At 46.6% G+C, this 19,769-nt stretch overlaps 1 protein-coding gene and 1 long non-coding RNA gene across 2 annotated transcripts; both read right to left on the bottom strand.

Annotated features, from left to right (window-relative positions):
* Positions 1 to 3,105: 3,105 nt before the first annotated feature.
* Positions 3,106 to 3,951, bottom strand: LOC119387155 (uncharacterized). Its single transcript, XR_005182453.1, has 3 exons — positions 3,926 to 3,951; positions 3,279 to 3,377; positions 3,106 to 3,220 (listed from the first exon to the last, which is right to left on the bottom strand). It is a non-coding gene; the product is annotated as an uncharacterized LOC119387155 (long non-coding RNA).
* A 12,773-nt stretch (positions 3,952 to 16,724) lies between these two features.
* Positions 16,725 to 18,192, bottom strand: LOC119385098 (uncharacterized). Its single transcript, XM_037652640.2, has 2 exons — positions 17,926 to 18,192; positions 16,725 to 17,278 (listed from the first exon to the last, which is right to left on the bottom strand). Exons 1-2 carry the CDS (start codon positions 18,113 to 18,115, stop codon positions 17,130 to 17,132), a joined length of 339 nt encoding a protein of 112 aa, XP_037508568.1. The 5' UTR covers positions 18,116 to 18,192; the 3' UTR covers positions 16,725 to 17,129.
* Between the last annotated feature and the right edge of the window lie 1,577 nt (positions 18,193 to 19,769).

Below are 19,769 nucleotides of genomic sequence, written 5' to 3'. Positions count from 1 at the left end.
TATCTACAATGCTTGACTGAATTCTTTGCTTCTGCCCACCGCTTCTGTGAAGCCTCTGCAAAGTTCTTGTCAGAGCCTGCCTCAACCTCAAAATAACAGTAGGGCTGAAACATGCAGCGCTGCTGAAAAGGTTGCAGTATGCACTGATGAATACATTAACAAAGAAGTGCATAAATAAGACGATTACACAAACAAGTAAACAAGCAACCAGCCAAACAAATAAAGAAACTTTGGAAGCCCATTAGCCATGCATAACACTTTCGGACGATGATCTAAATGAAATCATTTGTACATACAATACTTAGGGCATGTCCTGCACTGAGCACGCCACAAATCGCGATTGCTGTGCAGCTACGAGTTCACTCTTCGATAGCCTTGGCTGGATGAGCTGGATCATGGCCAGAGGTATGCACTGATGAATACATAAGCAAAGAAGTGCATAAATAAAGCAATTACGCAAAGAAGTAAACAAGCAACCAGCCAAACAAATGAAACTTTGGAAGCCCATCAGCCAGCATAACACTTTCGGACGATGATCTAAATGAAATCATTTGTACATACAATACTTATGGCATGTCCTGAACTGAGCACGCCACAAATCGTGATTGCCGTGGCAGCTATGAGATCACTCTTCGATAGCCTTGGCTGGATGAGCTGGATCATGGCCAGAGGTATGCATTTATGAATACGTTAACAAAGAAGTGCATAAATAAAGCAATTACGCAAAGAAGTAAACAAGCAACCAGCCAAACAAATGAAACTTTGGAAGCCATCAGCCATGCATAACACTTTCGGCCAATGCTCTAAATGAAATCGCTTGTACATGCAATACTCATGGCATGTCCTGCACTGAGCACGCCACAAATCGCGATTGCCGTGCAGCTACGAGTTCACTCTTCGATAGCCTTGGCTGGATGAGCTGGATCATGGCCAGAGGTATGCACTGATGAATACATAAGCAAAGAAGTGCATAAATAAAGCAATTACGCAAAGAAGTAAACAAGCAGCCAGCCAAACAAATGAAGAAACTTTGGAAGCCCATCAGCCATGCATAACACTTTCGGACGATGATCTAAATGAAATCATTTGTACATACAATACTTATGGCATGTCCTGAACTGAGCACGCCACAAATCGTGATTGCCGTGCAGCTATGAGATCACTCTTCGATAGCCTTCGCTGGATGAGCTGGATCATGGCCAGAGGTATGCATTTATGAATACATAAGCAAAGAAGTGCATAAATAAAGCAATTACGCAAGGAAGTAAACAAGCAACCAGCCAAACAAATGAAGAAACTTTGGAAGTCCATCAGCCATGCATAACACTTTCGGCCAATGCTCTAAATGAAATCGCTTGTACATGCAATACTCATGGCATGTCCTGCACTGAGCACGCCACAAATCGCGATTGCCGTGCAGCTACGAGTTCACTCTTCGATAGCCTTGGCTGGTTGAGCTGGATCATGGCCAGAGGCTTGGGGCTGCTGCTGGTGCTGCTTCGCTGCTGCTGTGCCTTCTTGAGAGAACTGCATGAAGAGCTCTCGTGCAGCATCTCCGTCATTAGCTTGTCCACATAAGCTGCACAGAAAAACACGTTACGTGTTGTGAACACTCATCTGAATACTACATACCGTAAGTTGGCTTGCTTTTTACTGGGCAAACAGCTTCCGCTCCCTTCTTTGCACGGAGCATTTTCCTCTTCCATCTGAGTGCACAATTTCTTGCCACTACTGCCTGCTCTCGACCTGCATTTTCGTTGTGGTGAAGAGCAGCCAACTGTGTCCTGTAAAGCGCAATGCAGCATTGAAAGAGTTCAGGCATAGAGTTAATATACTGACTCTAGAGGAAAGCTGGGCCGCGAGACCTATAACCACAAGAACGCTGACATCTTGGAACGTTGTCATTCTTGCCATCACATATCAATCCTAAAGAAGCACCTGCACAATTAAAAACTTGCGGATATTGTTTTGTGTTATTTGAATACTTCTACGAAAGAATACGACGGCTATTTATGAAATTTACTGCGCGCGGAAAAGAGCGTTTGCAGGCGGGTTAACTAGATGGCACCACCATATCAACACTCGCGAGTACGGGAGTGTGTGCTTGCGTCCGATTGCGCCGGTTTGCGCGTCGTGTCAAAGCCCCTGAAACTTCGTTCGCGACGTGTATCTCGTAGTTGTCATAGTGTCCCATTGTGTGCGTCTTCTGTCGCCGCATACCACTGGACTTCATGTGACAGCCCTTTTTTTTCTTTCGAGCTGGAAACTTCAGTGCATCAGTGCAAACCAGGACGGACGGCAAAGAAGAGATGAGACAAGCCCTGAAAGTACGAACTAGTCGCAAACCGATTTTTTTTATACTTTTTAACGGCGATAAAGCTTCGTGGGCCGTGTAACTTTAGTTTCGATTGAAGCTTTCGGGAGATGTCTCACTCACATTCGCCGCTGCATGCTGCAATCGACATTGTTCTGCTTTACGGCTCTCTGCGCTGAAGTACGGCAGCAATGAGCTGAAAAGAACGTTGATACAGGTGTCTCGCCATTGCAAGTCGAATCAGCGCGCGACCACGGCCTACGGACTTTGCTTCGAGCTGCGAATCTGTCGAGTGACCTTTGTGCCAGCGAACGGAGAAGCTTTCGTAGGGAGTGCCTAGTAAAAACCATGCACAAACAGGTGGAAATTTTAACTGTTATCAACCGGACCAGCTGCACAGACAACCGTACACTAACACACGGCTTCACGCATCAAAACACAGCTGATGTTCTCTGAACAGCGCGTAGCTGGCTTAGGTTGGTAGATTAAAACTGATTACCACCGTCAAATATAGCGAGCGTCTCAGGGTCTGCAACGCTGGCAACGATCGTTTTGTTCCATCATGGCGGAACCCATGCGGTTATAGGTTCCAATGCATGGCCCTATGGGGAGCTTTTCCTCTAGAGTCAGTATATTAACTCTATGAGTTCAGGCACCCTGACAGTCAAATCAAGCACGAACTCAACAATATGTTCTGATCAAATTGGGAAAACATTGCACGCAAGTGACACACACCTTGCACGCATCATCATGGTGCTGAATGCGACAGACTTCGGGGCAAATCTATTAGGAGACTGTGATACGATTCAAGTCCATAAGTTTGTCCAGAAGAGGAAAGCTTCCTTATATCCTTCAGTAGCCCCTGTTCTGTAGCTATGCTCACGAGACGTGCGTAAGCCGGGGTGCCTAAAAAGATGTGCTTTCATGAGTGTCTCGCCAAACCACACACAAAGTATACACTTACCTGGTGTCAACCACTTTCCATTTTGCACATCCCCGTGCAGACACCTCGGATAAGGGCTGTCATGGCCAGCGTGCATGTTTATGACGTGGTTCAGCATGCCTGGAAAGCCATTAAAGTTCCCAAATAGGTTGTGCATTTGCCTGATAATGCGGAAGCTTTTTCAAAGTAAACTCATTTACTGCGTGTAAACAATTGTGGAATGCTTTACTTAGAGTAAGAAGTAACTACAGTTGACACCACGAGCTCAGGACCGTTTTTCTCTAAGTCAGGACCGTTTTTCTCTAAACTACCATGAAAATAGTTTGACCAAAACAGCAGGCATATTTATCACATAAGTTTCTGTACTTATGGAGTCACAATACAAATTGTATTGGCAGGAAATGTTCAACATTAGTTTCCTGCTTACCTTATTGAATTATGCCACCCTATTAAAAAATTGGAAGTATGAAAGTGAGTTCACAAAGAAATCCTTCAGGAGTGTGACGTACGCGTTAAGATAACTACAGCAATCGACAGAAAGCAAAAGGTTACAAAAAGAGGTAAAGGGCTTTGATAAATGAGATAATACCTCATTTACAGTATTAGCAGCGAAATCGACAAACATTGTTATGTTTAAGAAATGGTTTGGTAAAATCACGTTCACTTACTCTTCCACATGGCTACCAGTAGATCCCAGTCACCTTCACTACGGCAACACACCAGTACAGATGGTTGACCACTGGCTGTATCCAATCTTTCAAGGCAGCACAAGCAGATTTCTTGGCTGCAACTGTGAGCTTTTTCTTGACACCTGTATTTTAAAACAGTAGACTGCGTATTATTGTGTCACATAACACCAGCAACTTAGCACTTTACTAGCTGGATAATAAAATGCTTACAAGAGGGGAAAAACATTGCAAAATAATGAACTCAGACTTTTACTGTACACTATGGTTGCACTTGTGTGTGGAGAGTGCTAGGCAGTATGGAAAGTACAAGAGTAAACAAAAAAAGATCCATGCTCCTTCCCCGACTATACTTCCTATTGGTAATGTTCAGATAAATTATCCATCAGTTGAAGCTGGGCTCGAAAGCTACCCAAATTTAAATGAATTTGTGCTACCGTTGTTCTTATGGGCCACCAAGCTGCACATATATTTACGAAAGGTCATAACAAGCTCATGTATACTTGTATGTGAAAATGCTGCTTTCCAGGGCCCATAAAAATTAATGCAACACCATTTGGCTTTCTAAGGGCACAAAAAGTTTGCCAAGTGACCTTGCTTACCTTTACCAACATGCCACGCGTCGTAGGTATGTTCAATACCCGGCTCACATGTCCTCATGTACTTTTTGATGCCCACGTGCCTGTCAGTAGTTAATGAACAAATAGTGACGTTCTGGTCCTTTAGCTCCCCAAGTCCCTTCTTCAGGCCAAATTTTTCCATGGCATTGCTGGATCTCACCTCGCTGTTCTAAAGTGTGCAATAAAGGCATATTTTACAGTGCATTAATAGAACATCTAGTGCAGTGCTAGTGCTGCAACTACATATTAAAACAGCAAGAATGCACAGCAAAGTCACAACTAACTAAACTCACCTCTCCAAGCTGCACCTGAACGAAATGGATGATTTTACTAGTTTGAATGGCCATGAAAGTGTAAGTCATGAACTTCGCAGAAAACCCGGGAGAGTCGCACCGGCCGTCACCAGCTAATGCTACTGGTCCATGAAGGCTTTCGATTACAGCCTCTCGTTCAGTGTCCCAAACCTATAACACAAGCACACCAAGCTTCTAAGAAAAGTTGAAAATGGCAGCATTTATTCATACGTGATCTCTTTTCTCATGAAAACAGTACCACTGCTTGACACAGCACAAGTAGTAGCCCATAATCATGGTAATAGACCTTTATGTTGGTGCTGTTTTCATCTGGAGTGAGCCACTAAATGAACTGTCAGCTACGTTTTCTGACTGATTAGCTGCTATGCACACTCAGCAGCTATGCATTGTCCTGCTGGGAATAGAGTTATGGGTTTCATTTTCTGCAGTAGCAACAAAAATAATCATAATATTGCTCTACTGATCCTAAAAATTGAAGTGCCTGAATGTGCTCACCACTGAACCTCACCGAAACTGACTTTGATGAAAAGCTGTGCTACATTTGTAGCAGTCAAGGAAGCACCTTGTAGATAATCTTCAACCGATTCACTGCGCATTTCCTATTCTTAAATGGAATGTATTGCAATACTAAGTGTGACAAAATGCTGGCTGAATTAGCTATATCATGCCATGGCAGTGTCTTCAGCAAGGCGATCCTCTGCAGCGTTATGCAGTGCAGTGAAGTTAAATGAACGCTAGTTGTCCACTTGGGAAGCGTGTACAAATGTGTATGTCGTGGTTCAAGCTGGTTGAGGCAACACACATTGTGTGAGAAGCCCCTAAAATTAGTTATGTGTAATTGTACACATAAGCGTGCGCAGGGTTCCCCTTCAGGGGGGGCGAAGGTTCGTCGCAGCGCCCCCCTCCCTATTATGTCAATGTATGCGGCTGCCTTTGCGCCCCTCTTCTCGCCCCCCCTACAATGTATAGGGCTGACTTTGCGCCCCCCCTTCTCGCCCCCTTGGCCCCCCCCTGTGCACGCCTATGATTGTACACACAGCCGCTGAAAGTGATACTGTACAAATTATAGTGCGCTTGGTACCTACACGTTGTATGGCGGGCTGGAACAGTGCACCTTGGTAGCTGTAGTAGGTCCTCGTAGATGGCACTTGAATATTGGCTTGCTTCAGCAGCCTCAGAACTTTCTCAGGACTCGCGCCTGAGAAGCATATAGCGGCACACAAAAGCATGCCACCCAAAGCCCTATTAGAAACTTTTGGTTGGCTCAACCAACAACTCTTGTGCCCACAAGCACAGGTGGTCTCAACTTGTAGAAGGGAGCCATAGAGTGTAGTTTCAGCTTTACACGATGCTTGGCAAACTGTGCACATGCTGAATAGCTCCATCAAGCAGCTTTCAAAAACGATGTACTGTTTTTCAGCGCTAGGTGGCACAGAATCACAACCACTTGGTCTGCAAAAAAAACAGCATAAGACAAAAATAACTACTTGTAGGGAAGATTACATTTGAATAGGTGGGAACAGCACAGCAACCAGTAAAGAAAATATGTCTACAAACAGTAACGTCATGGATCTCATGTTTCATCACTGATCTCTAGGTGGCAGTTGCGACATTGGCCACAGCATGTGCACTTCACTGCGCACGATGTGCAAAAATACTTGTTCACATGCATTTATATGTTTGTTCAAAAACACCAGTTGGCCAAAATTATTCTGCCATTCCTCACTACAGTATGCTTCATGAGAAGGCTGTAATGTTTGCACAAATATTTACAATTGTTTCAATAACAAATTTAACTGTTCCCTGGACAAATGCTATTGAAAGTACATCAACGCATGAAGCCTTACAGATGTGAGTCATGAAATGATGGCTCATATGTTTCGTCGAGATCCTTTGCCGATGGCAGTGGTGTCGAGCATCTTATTGGAGATGATGGAAGCGGTGCTCTTATACGGTGACCTGATGAGTCAAGTATCTCTGCAGTGTCTTCCAATTCATCCCCACATCCCGCAGTTGACCAAGCCTGGAAGTCCGTCTGTGTCCCTTCGGAACGAACTTTTGGAGTAGTTGCCACCTGCACACCTGAAGCAGAATGCTGGCTTTTTAGTGCCCTCCTACAGCCACATAACTCAACACGTCATTTGGAGTGGCATGTCTCATCACTAAACAAACTTGACTTTTTGGAATGTGTAGAAAGCTTAGAATGCAGGAATTTTCACCACGTTGAAATATAACTACAAAGTGCGTATATTTTTCAAGCAGCTATGTTAGCATTTAGCATACCTTTCGACACCATGTGTGTAGCTTGCACCCCATCAGTTTGCACAGCAAAATGACGCATTCTGCAGTAACTGTGGTCACTTCTGGCACTCTCTTTAGGCTGCAAACAGCAATAACAAAACGCCGTCAACATGTTTACTTCAAGTCTCCGAGAGTTAATTCTGCATACCTTGCAACCGGCAGTCAGATGAGTGAGGGACATGTCACCGCATGCTCCGGTGTCTGTGCCAACTTCTGCATTGCAGCCAATGGCGAAGTCCGACTCCACGAAATGAATGCTGTTATCCTGTTCAGAAAGGTTAAAACAGCACAATTCTTGCAGCTACTTCCAGTTTTCAAGAAGAGTTCACATGTGAATACACAGCAGGTAAAAAGCCTACCGATGTGTTGGTGAGTGCTGAAGGATTGTGTTCCACTGTCCATGATGCTTCCATAGGGCATACAAGCATCTGCAAGATTAAAAGATAGGCTGTGATTCTGCACAGTAATTCATAACCTTGGCCAACGATTCGTCATACAACAATCTCACAGCCATGCTCCAGCTGCCTCATCTAGAACTGCATAACTGGGTGGTCAGGCTTTGTGTTCTGCGGATATGCGCACACTCAAGAGATCGAAGTTTGACGGTTGCACAGTGGCAACAAATGCAAGCGGTTGCATACGCAACAACGTCGCAGGCTGTGCCTAGTGTTATGTCGAAATTTAACGATGAACAGTTGCAAAAGTTACGTTACATTTGTTAACATTATTCATCACCCGGCGTGACGGGTTCTTTTTTTTGCGAATAAGTTTGAAGTACAGGCTCTATAGTACTCGCGGCAGCGTAAGTACGATAGTGCCTGAGCCTCTGTGGTAAATATACTCGACTGCGCGCAGGGTGCCTGGTTTCAAATCCTGCAAGAACCAGGGTTTTTTCCTCTCATTTTGCGTGATTGCGGTTACGAACAACGGCAGTAGCGGCGCGGAAAACTACGCCACAAAAAAAAAAGGCTCTTGTCATATGTTAACAGCTTTCGCGGTAAAAACTGACTAACCACACGGCAGTTCACAAATTTGTACTCACGGCAGCGTCTGTTCCTGTGCGCTCTTCAGTAATAGCACGTCCAACCCCAGCAGCAGATGCGCTGCCTTTCGGAACTGCGTCGGGGCACAGCCGCCGTCGCTTCATACCACGTTGAGTCTCGGAGCCAACACGTGTGAAGGCGCGCTCGTCGAAATGCAGCGAGCATACCCGGCGTGCCAGTGTACTTCCACTGCTTCCACAGCCTAGCGCCTCCAACCACATTTTCCGTCGATCATCGGCCGTGGGAAAAGAATGAAACGACAGTCCCCCAGTTTCGCTGCTGCTTGCGCAGCCGGTTACCGCGCACTTATATCGAACCATGAGGAACGTGCACACAATCAAGTTTACTCAACACAATGCTGGCAGGTGACAAATACCAAAGACGACACCAGCAGTTGATGGTAGGTACGCAAACACACCTAGACACCTCGAGCACATGGAAAATCTGTGTAAGAAAGAAATGCAAAGCACAGTGTATTGATGAAGGCTGCGCCGGCTGCGCCTTGAGTAGGCCGTTCGGCAGCGCCATCTGTGTCGCAGTTTCTGATAAGTTAAAATCGATGCACAAATTGGTGTTCTTTTCGCAGCTGTAACGAGCATTAAACACAGTAAAATGAGTAAATTCCACATACTCAGTGTGTCGCAAGCGTGTACTATATATTATTTATTTCCCACCAATCAAAACGAACAGCATAAGTCACGCACGCTACCTCACTTCCTGTAACAGAAATTGTCGTTGTACGACGCTGCAATCGGCGCGGAAACCCATTTCGGAAGCAAATTAAAATATCAAACGCTTCGTTCTCGCCGCTTTCGTTGGTGCCACAGCCGTCACCAAGACCCATAGAAAGCAAACGGCCGATAAAAACAACGTGCGTAATTGAGGGTGCAGGGCCCCTTTAACGTGTGTTGTTACACAGACGCACGCGCACACAGACACACACACACGCGCTCGCGCTCGACATGGTCAGGCCAGGAAAGCGGAGGTCAAACGCCAACAACGCCATGAAGATGCCTTGCTGAGAGCCAGGGAAGCTGAAATGAAGCGTCGTCGCCGTGATATGGAATCCCGAACTGCGAGCGCGGGAAGCCGATCACAGGCGTCAACGAAGCCAAAATGACGCAGAACTTGGAGCTCGAGAAGCGGAGGCTAAGCGTCAGCGTCGCCAAAACAACCCTGACATCAGAGCGACTACTTGACATGAATGTCCCGCCGGCACTCATAGGTGAGCAAACTGTGCAGTGTGGCCACTTCCCTGCGCTAGAACGGCGGAACCATACAGGCTGTGCTGCAATCGAGACAAGGCCCCCGAGGTGGCGGGCGCGCGGCTCTCCACGAGCTTGCCATCTCGAAGGCCATGATCGAGACAACACTATGTCACAATGTCTCACAGATGACAGCACATTATCTAATGTTTGCTGTTTTTGATATGTTTTCCGCCAGATGTACATAGTTGTCCATTCTTGGAGCTGTTTTGTAAGTTGTGTGAGCGGCGATGGCTGCACTATACCGGATTTTTCGAAGCATAGCCTCGCGCAAGAAACGTAGTTTGATGGCCTCGCCAATGCGCCTACAAATCGCGGAATGGGCTCAGTTTCGTCGTGACACCTGTAGAAGAAAATAAAGAATCCCTCAAGGCTGTGCTTAGTTTGCAAGGCACACGGCAAGAAGTCCGAGAGCCGATGGGAGTGCAAAAGATGCGAAATTGGTCTTGACATGCCTGTGTACATCAAAGTTTTTCACACACGAAAATCGCACTGAAACAGTTCATGCAGTTAAGCGTCGCCTTGCGCGATTGTGCGCTTCTGCCATGCAATATTAAATGTGTTATGGAGACTGCTTCCACTACATGGCATTTATGTAGTGTTTTCTTCCGAAGCAGTTGCAAGTAACATCGTGGCTTTGTGGTAGGGCACCTGCTTGCCACGCGAACGGGCCCGGGTTCGATCCTCAGTGGGATCAAAGATTTTCATTCTTAATTTTATTTGCATCTTTTTCGGTCACGGACGATTTTTCGCTTACAACCAACGGTGCCGACACCGTCGCCGGTGCCGACACCGTCGCCGACGCCGACACCGGAATTTCTGCGACACGAGCTCTAACGCAATCGTGTTAGAAATGTACAGACGCCCATTTTTTAAAACTGAACGCGCGAGCGTCGACCGGCGAGTTGATAAGCGCCGCACAACGGAGCGCAGCGACAAAATGAACGAGAATACGCGCATGCGCGCCATGAGCAATCCTGGGCAGTTGTCGTCTGCTAGGCTTTCACGATAACCGGACACCACGCCCGCTTTACTCTACCTCTGGCAGCCGAGGCGGCATCCTTGATTCTACGCGAAGCGCATTCCCGAGAAAGCGGATGAAAGGCGTTATAACAGTGAAGCGCAATAGCAACGACATCTGATCGGAATATTGCGCTTATCAATTCACATCTTTCTGCAAATACAGAAGAGAAGGGGGTACCACGTGACACTTCATAATCTTTTCTCAGCGGCGTTTAGAAAAGAGAACAAAAGGCGATAACGGACAAAAAATGTCGGCAGCTTGCGCTGTGGTGCGCGGCTGGAATGACAGCGGAGCCTGCGGCCGACCTAGCTTATTAGAAAGATCTTAATTAACATGGTGATAACTAGCAATGCATAAATTACCATGATGTTAATTAAGAAGTTCTCAACTAACGGGGTTCTCATTGGAAAGGTCTTAATTAGCGTGGTTCTAATTTAATCAACAAGACTTTCATTATTAAGGTCGTGATTAACACGGTACCACTTAACGAGATCTTAATTAGTCTGACTAGTTAGCGTGATTACACATGGCATGGTTTAATTAGTTTGATCTTAACCCAGCTTGGCTTAATTGGCTTGACTATGCACGAAGATTAAGACCATAAAGAAGAGGCGGAAGAGAGCCAGAGGGCGCGCCCGCCGCTGATGAGAGTTTCTTGTCGACTCCGCACGGCATAACGAAAAGCTTAACAGCTCCGCTGTAAAACTGCTGATATACACGTAGTATAATTAGCTGGTGTAATCACATCCCATCCACCTGAAGCACGACCACTTGACCTTTACTTTATAACTTGATGACATCGTTCATAAAAGCAAAAAAGAATTACGATAGCGGTGCTCAAAAGAAGCGGGCGTGGTATCCGGTTCCCGTAAAAGCCTAGCGGACGACAACTGCACAGGGCTGCTGATAGCGCGCATGCGCGTATTCTCGTTCATTTCGTCGCTGCGCTCCGTTTTGCGGCGCTTATCAACTCGCCGGTCGACGCTCGCGCGTTCAGGTTAAAAAAGTGGGCGTCTGTACATGCTGTGGGGAAGCTAAGGAAACGATGAAGCATGTTTTAATTGAGTGTGGAGACATCCACACGGGTGTATGTTTGGGCACAAGCCTACATGGAGCCTTGGTTTTCGGAGACAACGGAAAGGTAAACACTGCCTGCGAAAGAAATAAGTGAGACATTTAGACGATTAGTGGCGGAAAATTAGGGAGAAATGACAAAAATAAATAGTGGGAGGAATGACTCCATTCTGCAGTGAGGGACAAATAGTTGGCCGTTATTTTATTGTCTTTTTTTTCTATAGGAACATGAACTTCATTGAAGTAGACAAAGCATTCGGCCGACTTGAAACAAAACAAGGTTTTTCTCGAGCGTGGTGGTACACAGGTCACAGCCCCTTCATAAAGGGACGCTCATAGTATCCATCCATCGAGAACACGGAGCGGTTATCGCTGTGCTGCCGCAAGCAACAGGTGCGTCAACGCACAGCTACCACAATCGTTGCTGCCTTGTCGCCTTACTGCGACATCGACATCGGATGTGAGGCAGCACATACAGTGAAATGCTATGGTCGTTTGCACGCTGTACGTTAGGTGGCGCTGAAATCACGGCACGCAAGCGTGCATGTCACGTGGTATTTCTTTTTGTATTTCATGGGCATGTGTAGTCGGAGAAAAATACTAATACTTAACATATACAATGTTAGAAACTTTCTAATGAGACGTTTTGCAAACCGATGTACAATTTCCGAATAGGAATGTTTTGCACAGCTTCGTTACTTAAGAAGTTGGTTAATTGATCTTGCCTAATTAAACAGAACGCAAAATTAGTGTGACATACCACATCAGCAACATGCATTTGGTCGTCGTCATAGAATGCGTCGGCATATTTTGTAGCGTTAGCTACACTGGCCTAGCCGAGCCAGTTTTGCGTGGATCCTCAAGAGCCGTGCTGCGCACACGCGAGGATCAGTGATGTCACGCACCGGAGCCGGCAGCTCCCACGCACTCCGCCGCCGCCGCGCGTGACTCGCCGCCGCCGGTCTGCGCTCTCCAGAGGAGTGACGTGGTAGCCTTGGCAGACGTATTGGCGCCGGCGCGCGGGCAGCTATTCGCCTTCGCTGTGCAGTCGCCGTCTGACACTGCGCTGGAGCCGCTTGATAGCGCCTCTGACTGGCGTTTGCCAGTGTGGTATAGCCATGGAGAAGGAGAGCGCAAATGCTGCTCAACCGTGTGTGTGTCATTAGAGCAGCATTAAGCATGATAATCAAGCTAATCCTAGACAATCAGGAAAGCTAAGAATAATCAGCTGAACCTTTCGTTATCCTGGCATAGCCGAGCTTCGCCACTGCAACTATATATATATATATATATATATATATATATATATATATATATATATATATATATATATATATATATATATATATATATATATATACGTGATCGAACTAGATGATCAGGTGGCAAAACAAGGCATATTCCTCATGTCGCTATCGACGATATTCGACTACTTATCAATCAATTGAATTGGGCTGGGCTGAGTTACTCACGTTTCAGGAGATGGCGTTAGTGCGGCCAATTAGAGGTGCACTCATCACTTGTGCTGCCTTATCGCGAAAAAAAAAAAACCCAAGAAAGTCGACACAAATCATGGCAACGGAAAGTCCATAATATCCCCACTTGTTGTAAAAGGGGCCTTCTCACGCATGCGCAGAATGTTTCTTTTTCGAATTGTCGAGGCTAATGAGGGTATAGCTGTCCCTTTCCATTTTGCACAGTCAGGCGTCAACACTCTTATAACAGCGGCGCTGTTTAAGCCGACTATTAGTCCGAGCAGAGTGAACAGAAAACTATCATCGCCATGAACCGGCGCGCGCTCTCTGCATCACCTTCTTCCTCTTCGTCCTCTTATTCATCTTCTCCTTCGCTCCCAGATGACATGCGCCGATTTTTCCGGCGTGGGATGTAATAACTCTGATGGGCAAGAGAACGAGTATACAGAAAGAAAGAAAGAAAGAAAGAAAGAAAGAAAGAAATAGAAATAGAGAGATAGAGGGAAAGAAAGGGAAGACAGAGAAAGAAAAAAATCGGCAGATCCCACGCGTTTTGTGGGCATCGGTTTCATGCGAAGTGAGCAAGAAGCTTTCTATGCTGCATTTATTCTTGTCCTTGAATCAAACGTTACGATGCAGATCTTCGAGATTTTGTAAATGGAGTAGTTGTGTGCACATCGTGGGCTTACCAGGCACGTCGACTACACTAGCATTTAAAGGGTAACTTATGGTTTGCCGTAACGTCAGCACTCGCGTTAGAGCACAGACGTCAGGCTTATCGAAACCAAGTGGACGCTGCGGCGCTATGATGCGAATATCATACGTAGCATTCGTTAGAGTATTCCTGCGGAGTCGAGCAACGCTTGAATATAGCTCGGTGAGTCATAGGAGCACATAGGTAATGTTTATTAGAGTGTTATAAAAGAGGAGCCAAAACTAGAACCACAGTCGACGTTAACGTGACATGAAGCCTGTGTCATATGGGTACATAAGTAATGTTTATTACCTTGGTATAAAATGCAATAGCCAGCACTGCAGCCACAATTGACGTTGCACCGACATAGCGCCTTCATAGGATCTTTTTCGAAACCAGTTTCAAGATCTGGCGTGTCTCTGTGGTAGAATATACTTGACTGCCACGCAGAATGCCTGGGTTCAGTTCTTGCTGGGATTCTGATTTTTATTCTTTTATTAGTCGGGTAAACGCAGCCGAAGCCACATTTCCTTAACGGTTTCCTGTTTTAATTAACAATGTCTGTTTTCGTCGTTCCTGGGTAGTTATAAACTGTGAATCAACTGTGGCGCATACCCGCATACCGCGGCCCGTACTATACGGGTACGGGCCACGCGTGACCGGAGGAAAGTGTTTCATTACGTGCGCGACAGGACTTTTCGAGTTATTCACGTCATGACCACACAGAATTGCCCCCCCCCCCCCTTAGGTCAATTTTGGTCGACACCAAGTTAAGCAGGCGACCATGAGAGCACCCAGACGTAGGTGGCCTGATGGATGGATGGATGGACGGACGGACGGACTGATGGACGGATGGATGGATCGGAAGAAAGAAAGAGAAAAATAAAGAGTAACAAGGCAGGCAGCCCAGTTGCCCATGTTCCGTACTTCCTTTAAGCTTGGCACCACTAAAGCCCATGAAACTTCGAAGTTTCAGGGGCTTTAGGCACCGCCAGTGCGAAGCTGCCCAATTTTTCTATTTGCTTCGTTACGATGAACTGCTGGCGAAATTGACCTTCGTCTGTTCCGTTCCAATGAGAAGAGGCGAAGCGGAATGCGCAAAGCTAACCAGAAAAAAAGGAAGAAAAACAAACAAACAAAAAGACACAAAGAGAGACACATTATTTCAGATTCCTTACAGCGAGACTAAATGAGCCGCGTTCGATTTTGTCAGCAGCTTGACGAGTATAGTGGGGCGAGGAGAAAACTACTGGCGCGTGATGAGACCGAAGAAAAAAAGGTTGTTTGTAGGATAAACTTTTATAGATGGAGTAGTAAATGATCGTAACAAAGAGGATAGGTCATTATTGGTCGCCACGCCGTTTAAAAGGGGACGCTAATGAAGACCATCGTGATCATGATCAGAAAGGGTGTCAAACCAATTAACGTTTCGTAGCGTTTAGGCGTAAGGACGAGCGAACGAGGTGTGGAGGGCAAGTTTTATTGCGCGCGCGGTTTTATTGCCTCTGATAGTTTAGTTTCTCAACCCCCTAACCCCCACAAAAGAAACAAGATAAAATAAATACAAAATGGGAAGCAAAGAACGTTGGTGTCCTTCACTGCCGACAGCTGCAGATATGAGGCGCGCAGATTAAACGCTTCGTACGGGTATGATTAGGGGACGCTAGGCGGTGAAAGCATTGCGAAATTCAGCGGGGTCGGGCGCATATAGGCGTCGTGTCAGAGCGGCTATTTGCAATGCTATGTTTTTTTTTTGTTTCTTACCCTAGTTTTTCTCTTTGCGTTTATCTGCTGCAAAACGACGGGCTTTGTTTAACCTAACCCTGCGCCGCATATATAGCGGCCCTTGTTCTCGTTTTCGCTTGGTGAGGTTATCGACGAGCGCGCGCATGTTTTTGATGCGGCTATCGCACTGACCTTCGGGCGTGCTACGCAAACATTAGTGAAGGCTGCAGAATGGTTCCAAGGTATACAAACGATTAGGTTTGATTATGTAAACGTCATTGGCAGCCGATTAAGAGCGCTGGAATCGGTACTGCCCGCACGAGTCGCTGCTGCTCTCCCTTTAGAGCAGTGCGTCTGAGAGCGTGTTTGGACTCAAGCACGCCCATGGATGCGTGCGCCTCGGTGCGCGCGAAATTGAGCGGCGCTGGCCGCGTAAATAAAACCGTTGCGCGGTCTTAGACGAAGGAGCTTGTTGCAGGAGCTGTGGCCCATGCATGGCCGAGACTTCAGATACATTTTTATAAACAAGCGCACTGCTACTCCTCATTATCATACTGCCCCATAACCTTTGAGTTCTCGCACACCCCGTGGTGGTCGACGCACTTTATTCGAGAAAAATACAGGCACGCGAAATTAAGACGACCGTCCTGTGCGGGGGCAGACCGTTGTCGCTGTAAAGGAGTTGAGAGTCGCAAAGTATCGCTAAAGTCTGCCATATTTTCTTTTTTTCCGGCATTTCGAAGAACGAGCGGATCGACAGGAACCAATTTTCGTGCGAATACCCCGAGTCTACTTCATACTGAGCTTTCTACAACAAATACAAGTCGATCGCCTTGTCGAAACGTTGGTTTCAGCGACATTCCCTGCTCAACGCTTTCTCAGCACTTGGAGCGTCAATCTTCCCCCGAACTTCTATGCTGTTTCGATTTCTTAATATAGTTGCCTAGTGCCATACTGGTAATCTTTCAGTTATGTCCCTCATACATGTACACTCATGCGTGTACACGCACGCACACAGCACACACACGCACCGTTCCCTATCATAATACCACGATTCGATCGTAATCGTACTTAGTGGATTCCGTGTGAAAGCAACTCCGGTGGTTTTCGAAAGCAAGACCGGTTTTACGGCAATGAGCGATGTCTTTATAGGCGCTGATTTTATTACTGGAAAGCACAATCAATTTCGCAGGTCGTGCGAAAGGGCCAAGTCTTCAAAAAGGCCGTCGGTGTCTCATTCCCACTCACGTTAATTCGGTGATGAAAGTATAACTCTTTTCTTTTATTCCCTCGTTCATTTAACTTGCCTGCAAGTGTGTTACCTCCTTTACGGTTAAAGCCTCCAGCTATTTCAATTAAACTTTGTTGTATGTTGCTCATATTTTTTTTGCGGTGTGCCGTGAATTTTTTTGCGTCAGCGTTTCGCTTCCGCTCCGACATTGTTCAAGCCAGGTCGGAGGAGGAGGGGAACCTATACCCACAATATTGCCGCTTCTTTTCTTGGGTGAAATCTAGACACGTTGAAATAAAGCTGACGCTGATTTTGCTTCCTATGTCGTGGTCTCACATTTCCGACCGCGCGTGGCTGCTTGTACGCACGTGCCGTTCGCAACCTTTTGCAAGCGCAGCACCTGGAGGGCGCAGTTGGGATTCACGGCGTCGCGCCAGGCCGGTCGATCCGCGGGAGCGAAAGAAGCAGTGCGGGCAGGTCGCGCCGCTGTAACTTTCCCGTCTCAGTTCTAGGAATGGCGTCGGCGAAGTAGACTCCACCGTATAGGTGCTTCCACGGTGACAGACGAGCTGCGGAGAGTTAAAGAAAAAAAAAGAAACAACGAAATAATGCGAAGTATTAATTTAGGCTGCCGGACACCTTCCACGCAGTCCTGCGCTATTGCTTTCGCAGTTAGTTTGTAAAAGAAAGTGGAAGCAGAATCAGCTCGCGTTGCTTTTTGTGTATTGATATTGAATGAAAATGTTGCTATAACAGAGGATATAGCCTCAATTAGGAAACATTTACCACAGGTCAGCCGTCATTTAGCCAACATATAATAGCCCATGGTAAGTAAGCCAATAGTAAATAATAGTTTGTCAATGATAAGTAAGCACTAACCAACATTAAGGAACACAAGCCGGTACTAGCCACTATATAGTCAATATTAGCGATCACCGGTTGATACGAGCGATCACTGAGTATAAGCTAGGCACCATTAATGAACACTAGCCGACACTAACTATAATTTGTCCAACTTTATTCAACACCAGCTGAAATTAGCCATCGTTCAGCCAAAGCTAGCCAGTGCTAACTATAGAGCTGGCAGTACGTGAGCAAACACGGCACGGTGCTTCTAGTAGCCGTGTAAACACGGTACACAAGGACTCCATTCACAAATTATGTATATGCGCTAACATATGTTCTCTCATATGAAAAGATACCTTCTTTAACTCACCTGCTACGTGGGCCTTGATTTGTTCGGCCAGCTCCTCGCCACGGCTCTTGCAGCGCGGTTTCAGCACGACGATAGCGGCAGGCACCACGCCGGCACGGGAGTGGGACACTCCTAGCACGGCCGCTTCGGCCACGTCCGGGTGCTCCATAAGGCAGTCTTCGAGTTCGCAGGGACTCACTTTTTTTGCCATAGCAGTCTAGCGTGAACTTGGCCCGGTCCACCAGGTACAGGCGGCCGTCCTCGTCGTAATAGCCGACGTCGTCTGCGCGACACATGCACGCTATAGGGCTGACATTTGAAATATACAGGCTTCATGGTTTACCACGCCTTCAACCCCAAACCCATAGTTTCTGTTGTTTCCAAGCTTTCAGCTAGCCCAGCTTACCACAATTTGCCCTATTTAGCTTAGTATCTACTAGACGCAACACTAACACAGTTAATAAAATTATAAGCAGAACAGGTACATGAAACGTTTAGAACTGTGTTTCCAATTTCGGCGCCCTCACGTAACACACTTGCGTCTCATTTTCCACTTGTCACCGTTTGGCTATTTCCTCCTCCCCGTGATCGTTTATAGCTGGGGCGCCACTGAATAAAACTCCTTTACTGATGTGTACCATTGTGACAACCGACACATCAGACAACGAGGTACCGTAAGTAAGCGATTTCTGACATACATGGTGCTCACGCTCACAGGTAGTGCTACCAAGAAGCTCCCAAATGCACTGGAACGTCGCAAAAGCGACATCTTACGAATAGCCGCTTCTAATCTGACATCTGTTGTTTTGGTTCGCTGCTCGACTCTGCAGTCGCGCAATGTTTACCGAGATGTACCTTGCAGTGGTTAAACAATAACCGTGACAATAATGACAGGGGCGTAATTATTGTACTTCTGCAGCCAATAACAGCTGTGTCACGTCACCTGCGAGTGGCGGTGTTACTAGGCTACCTGTCACCAAACGATCTGCTCGATTTGTTTTCCTTCTCTTTAAATGACGCAGCACAACATAACAAGGTCAGCTTATCGTTGCTTGCATGCGCTCGCCGTTGTGGTTCCCTCTTTACGCCATCGATAGCCCTTTAAAAAAAAATGAGTTTCGCCGCTAGGGCGAATTAATGAATGCGATAGCAGCAAATGGGAATGTTATGCAAAGTAAAGCTGTAGCAGCTAACTCTCTTGGATCTGATCTCGCGTAACTCAACAAAACGCTGCAATATGGCCGCTTCAGGGACCGAAGCGGTTTTCGTGCTATCGGTCCTCTAAACGCGAAGTAAGCGTTGAGAGCACAGCAAGTTTACGAGCCGTCTCCTGATGTCTGTCGAGAAAGCGCTAGCGCCAGGGCTCGGGACCACGCCCTTATGAGTAAAGTTCGTAGCTGCTGCTGCTCGAGCGACGCAGCCTCCACCCCACCGAAAGACGGCCGGGTGTTTGCTCTCTGCTTGAGGAGCCATCGACTGCAGGCATCGCACGCAACCTTCGTGCATGCGACGGAGAGGGCCGGTTCGTTTCATCTGTGGTTCAGCCGCGTTTGTCCCCAGCGCTTGTGTGCTTTTACTCGCGCGTAGAACATACGATGAGCAGGGCGATTTTATATATTTGGAATTTATACGAAAAATGACGGTGACGGCAAAGACCCGCCGAAAGAGCCCATATAATTGCTATCGGAATAAAATTAATCGCGGCGGCGTTGCGTAGCTGAATACTATGCATATTCGTACACGTAACACCGGAGACAATCTGCGTGCAAGACAAGGAAGATGATCACACTAATACAGATGTATAAATGTTTTTTTCACTAATTTGTACATTGTGCGGCGTCTCTTTCTGTGCAAAGGGTGCAACC

Source organism: Rhipicephalus sanguineus, chromosome 3 (assembly GCF_013339695.2).
Source record: "Rhipicephalus sanguineus isolate Rsan-2018 chromosome 3, BIME_Rsan_1.4, whole genome shotgun sequence".
Taxonomy (NCBI): Eukaryota; Metazoa; Arthropoda; class Arachnida; order Ixodida; family Ixodidae; genus Rhipicephalus; species Rhipicephalus sanguineus.
Note: the sequence above shows the minus strand (reverse complement) of the source record. Positions and strands in the feature narration are given on the sequence as shown.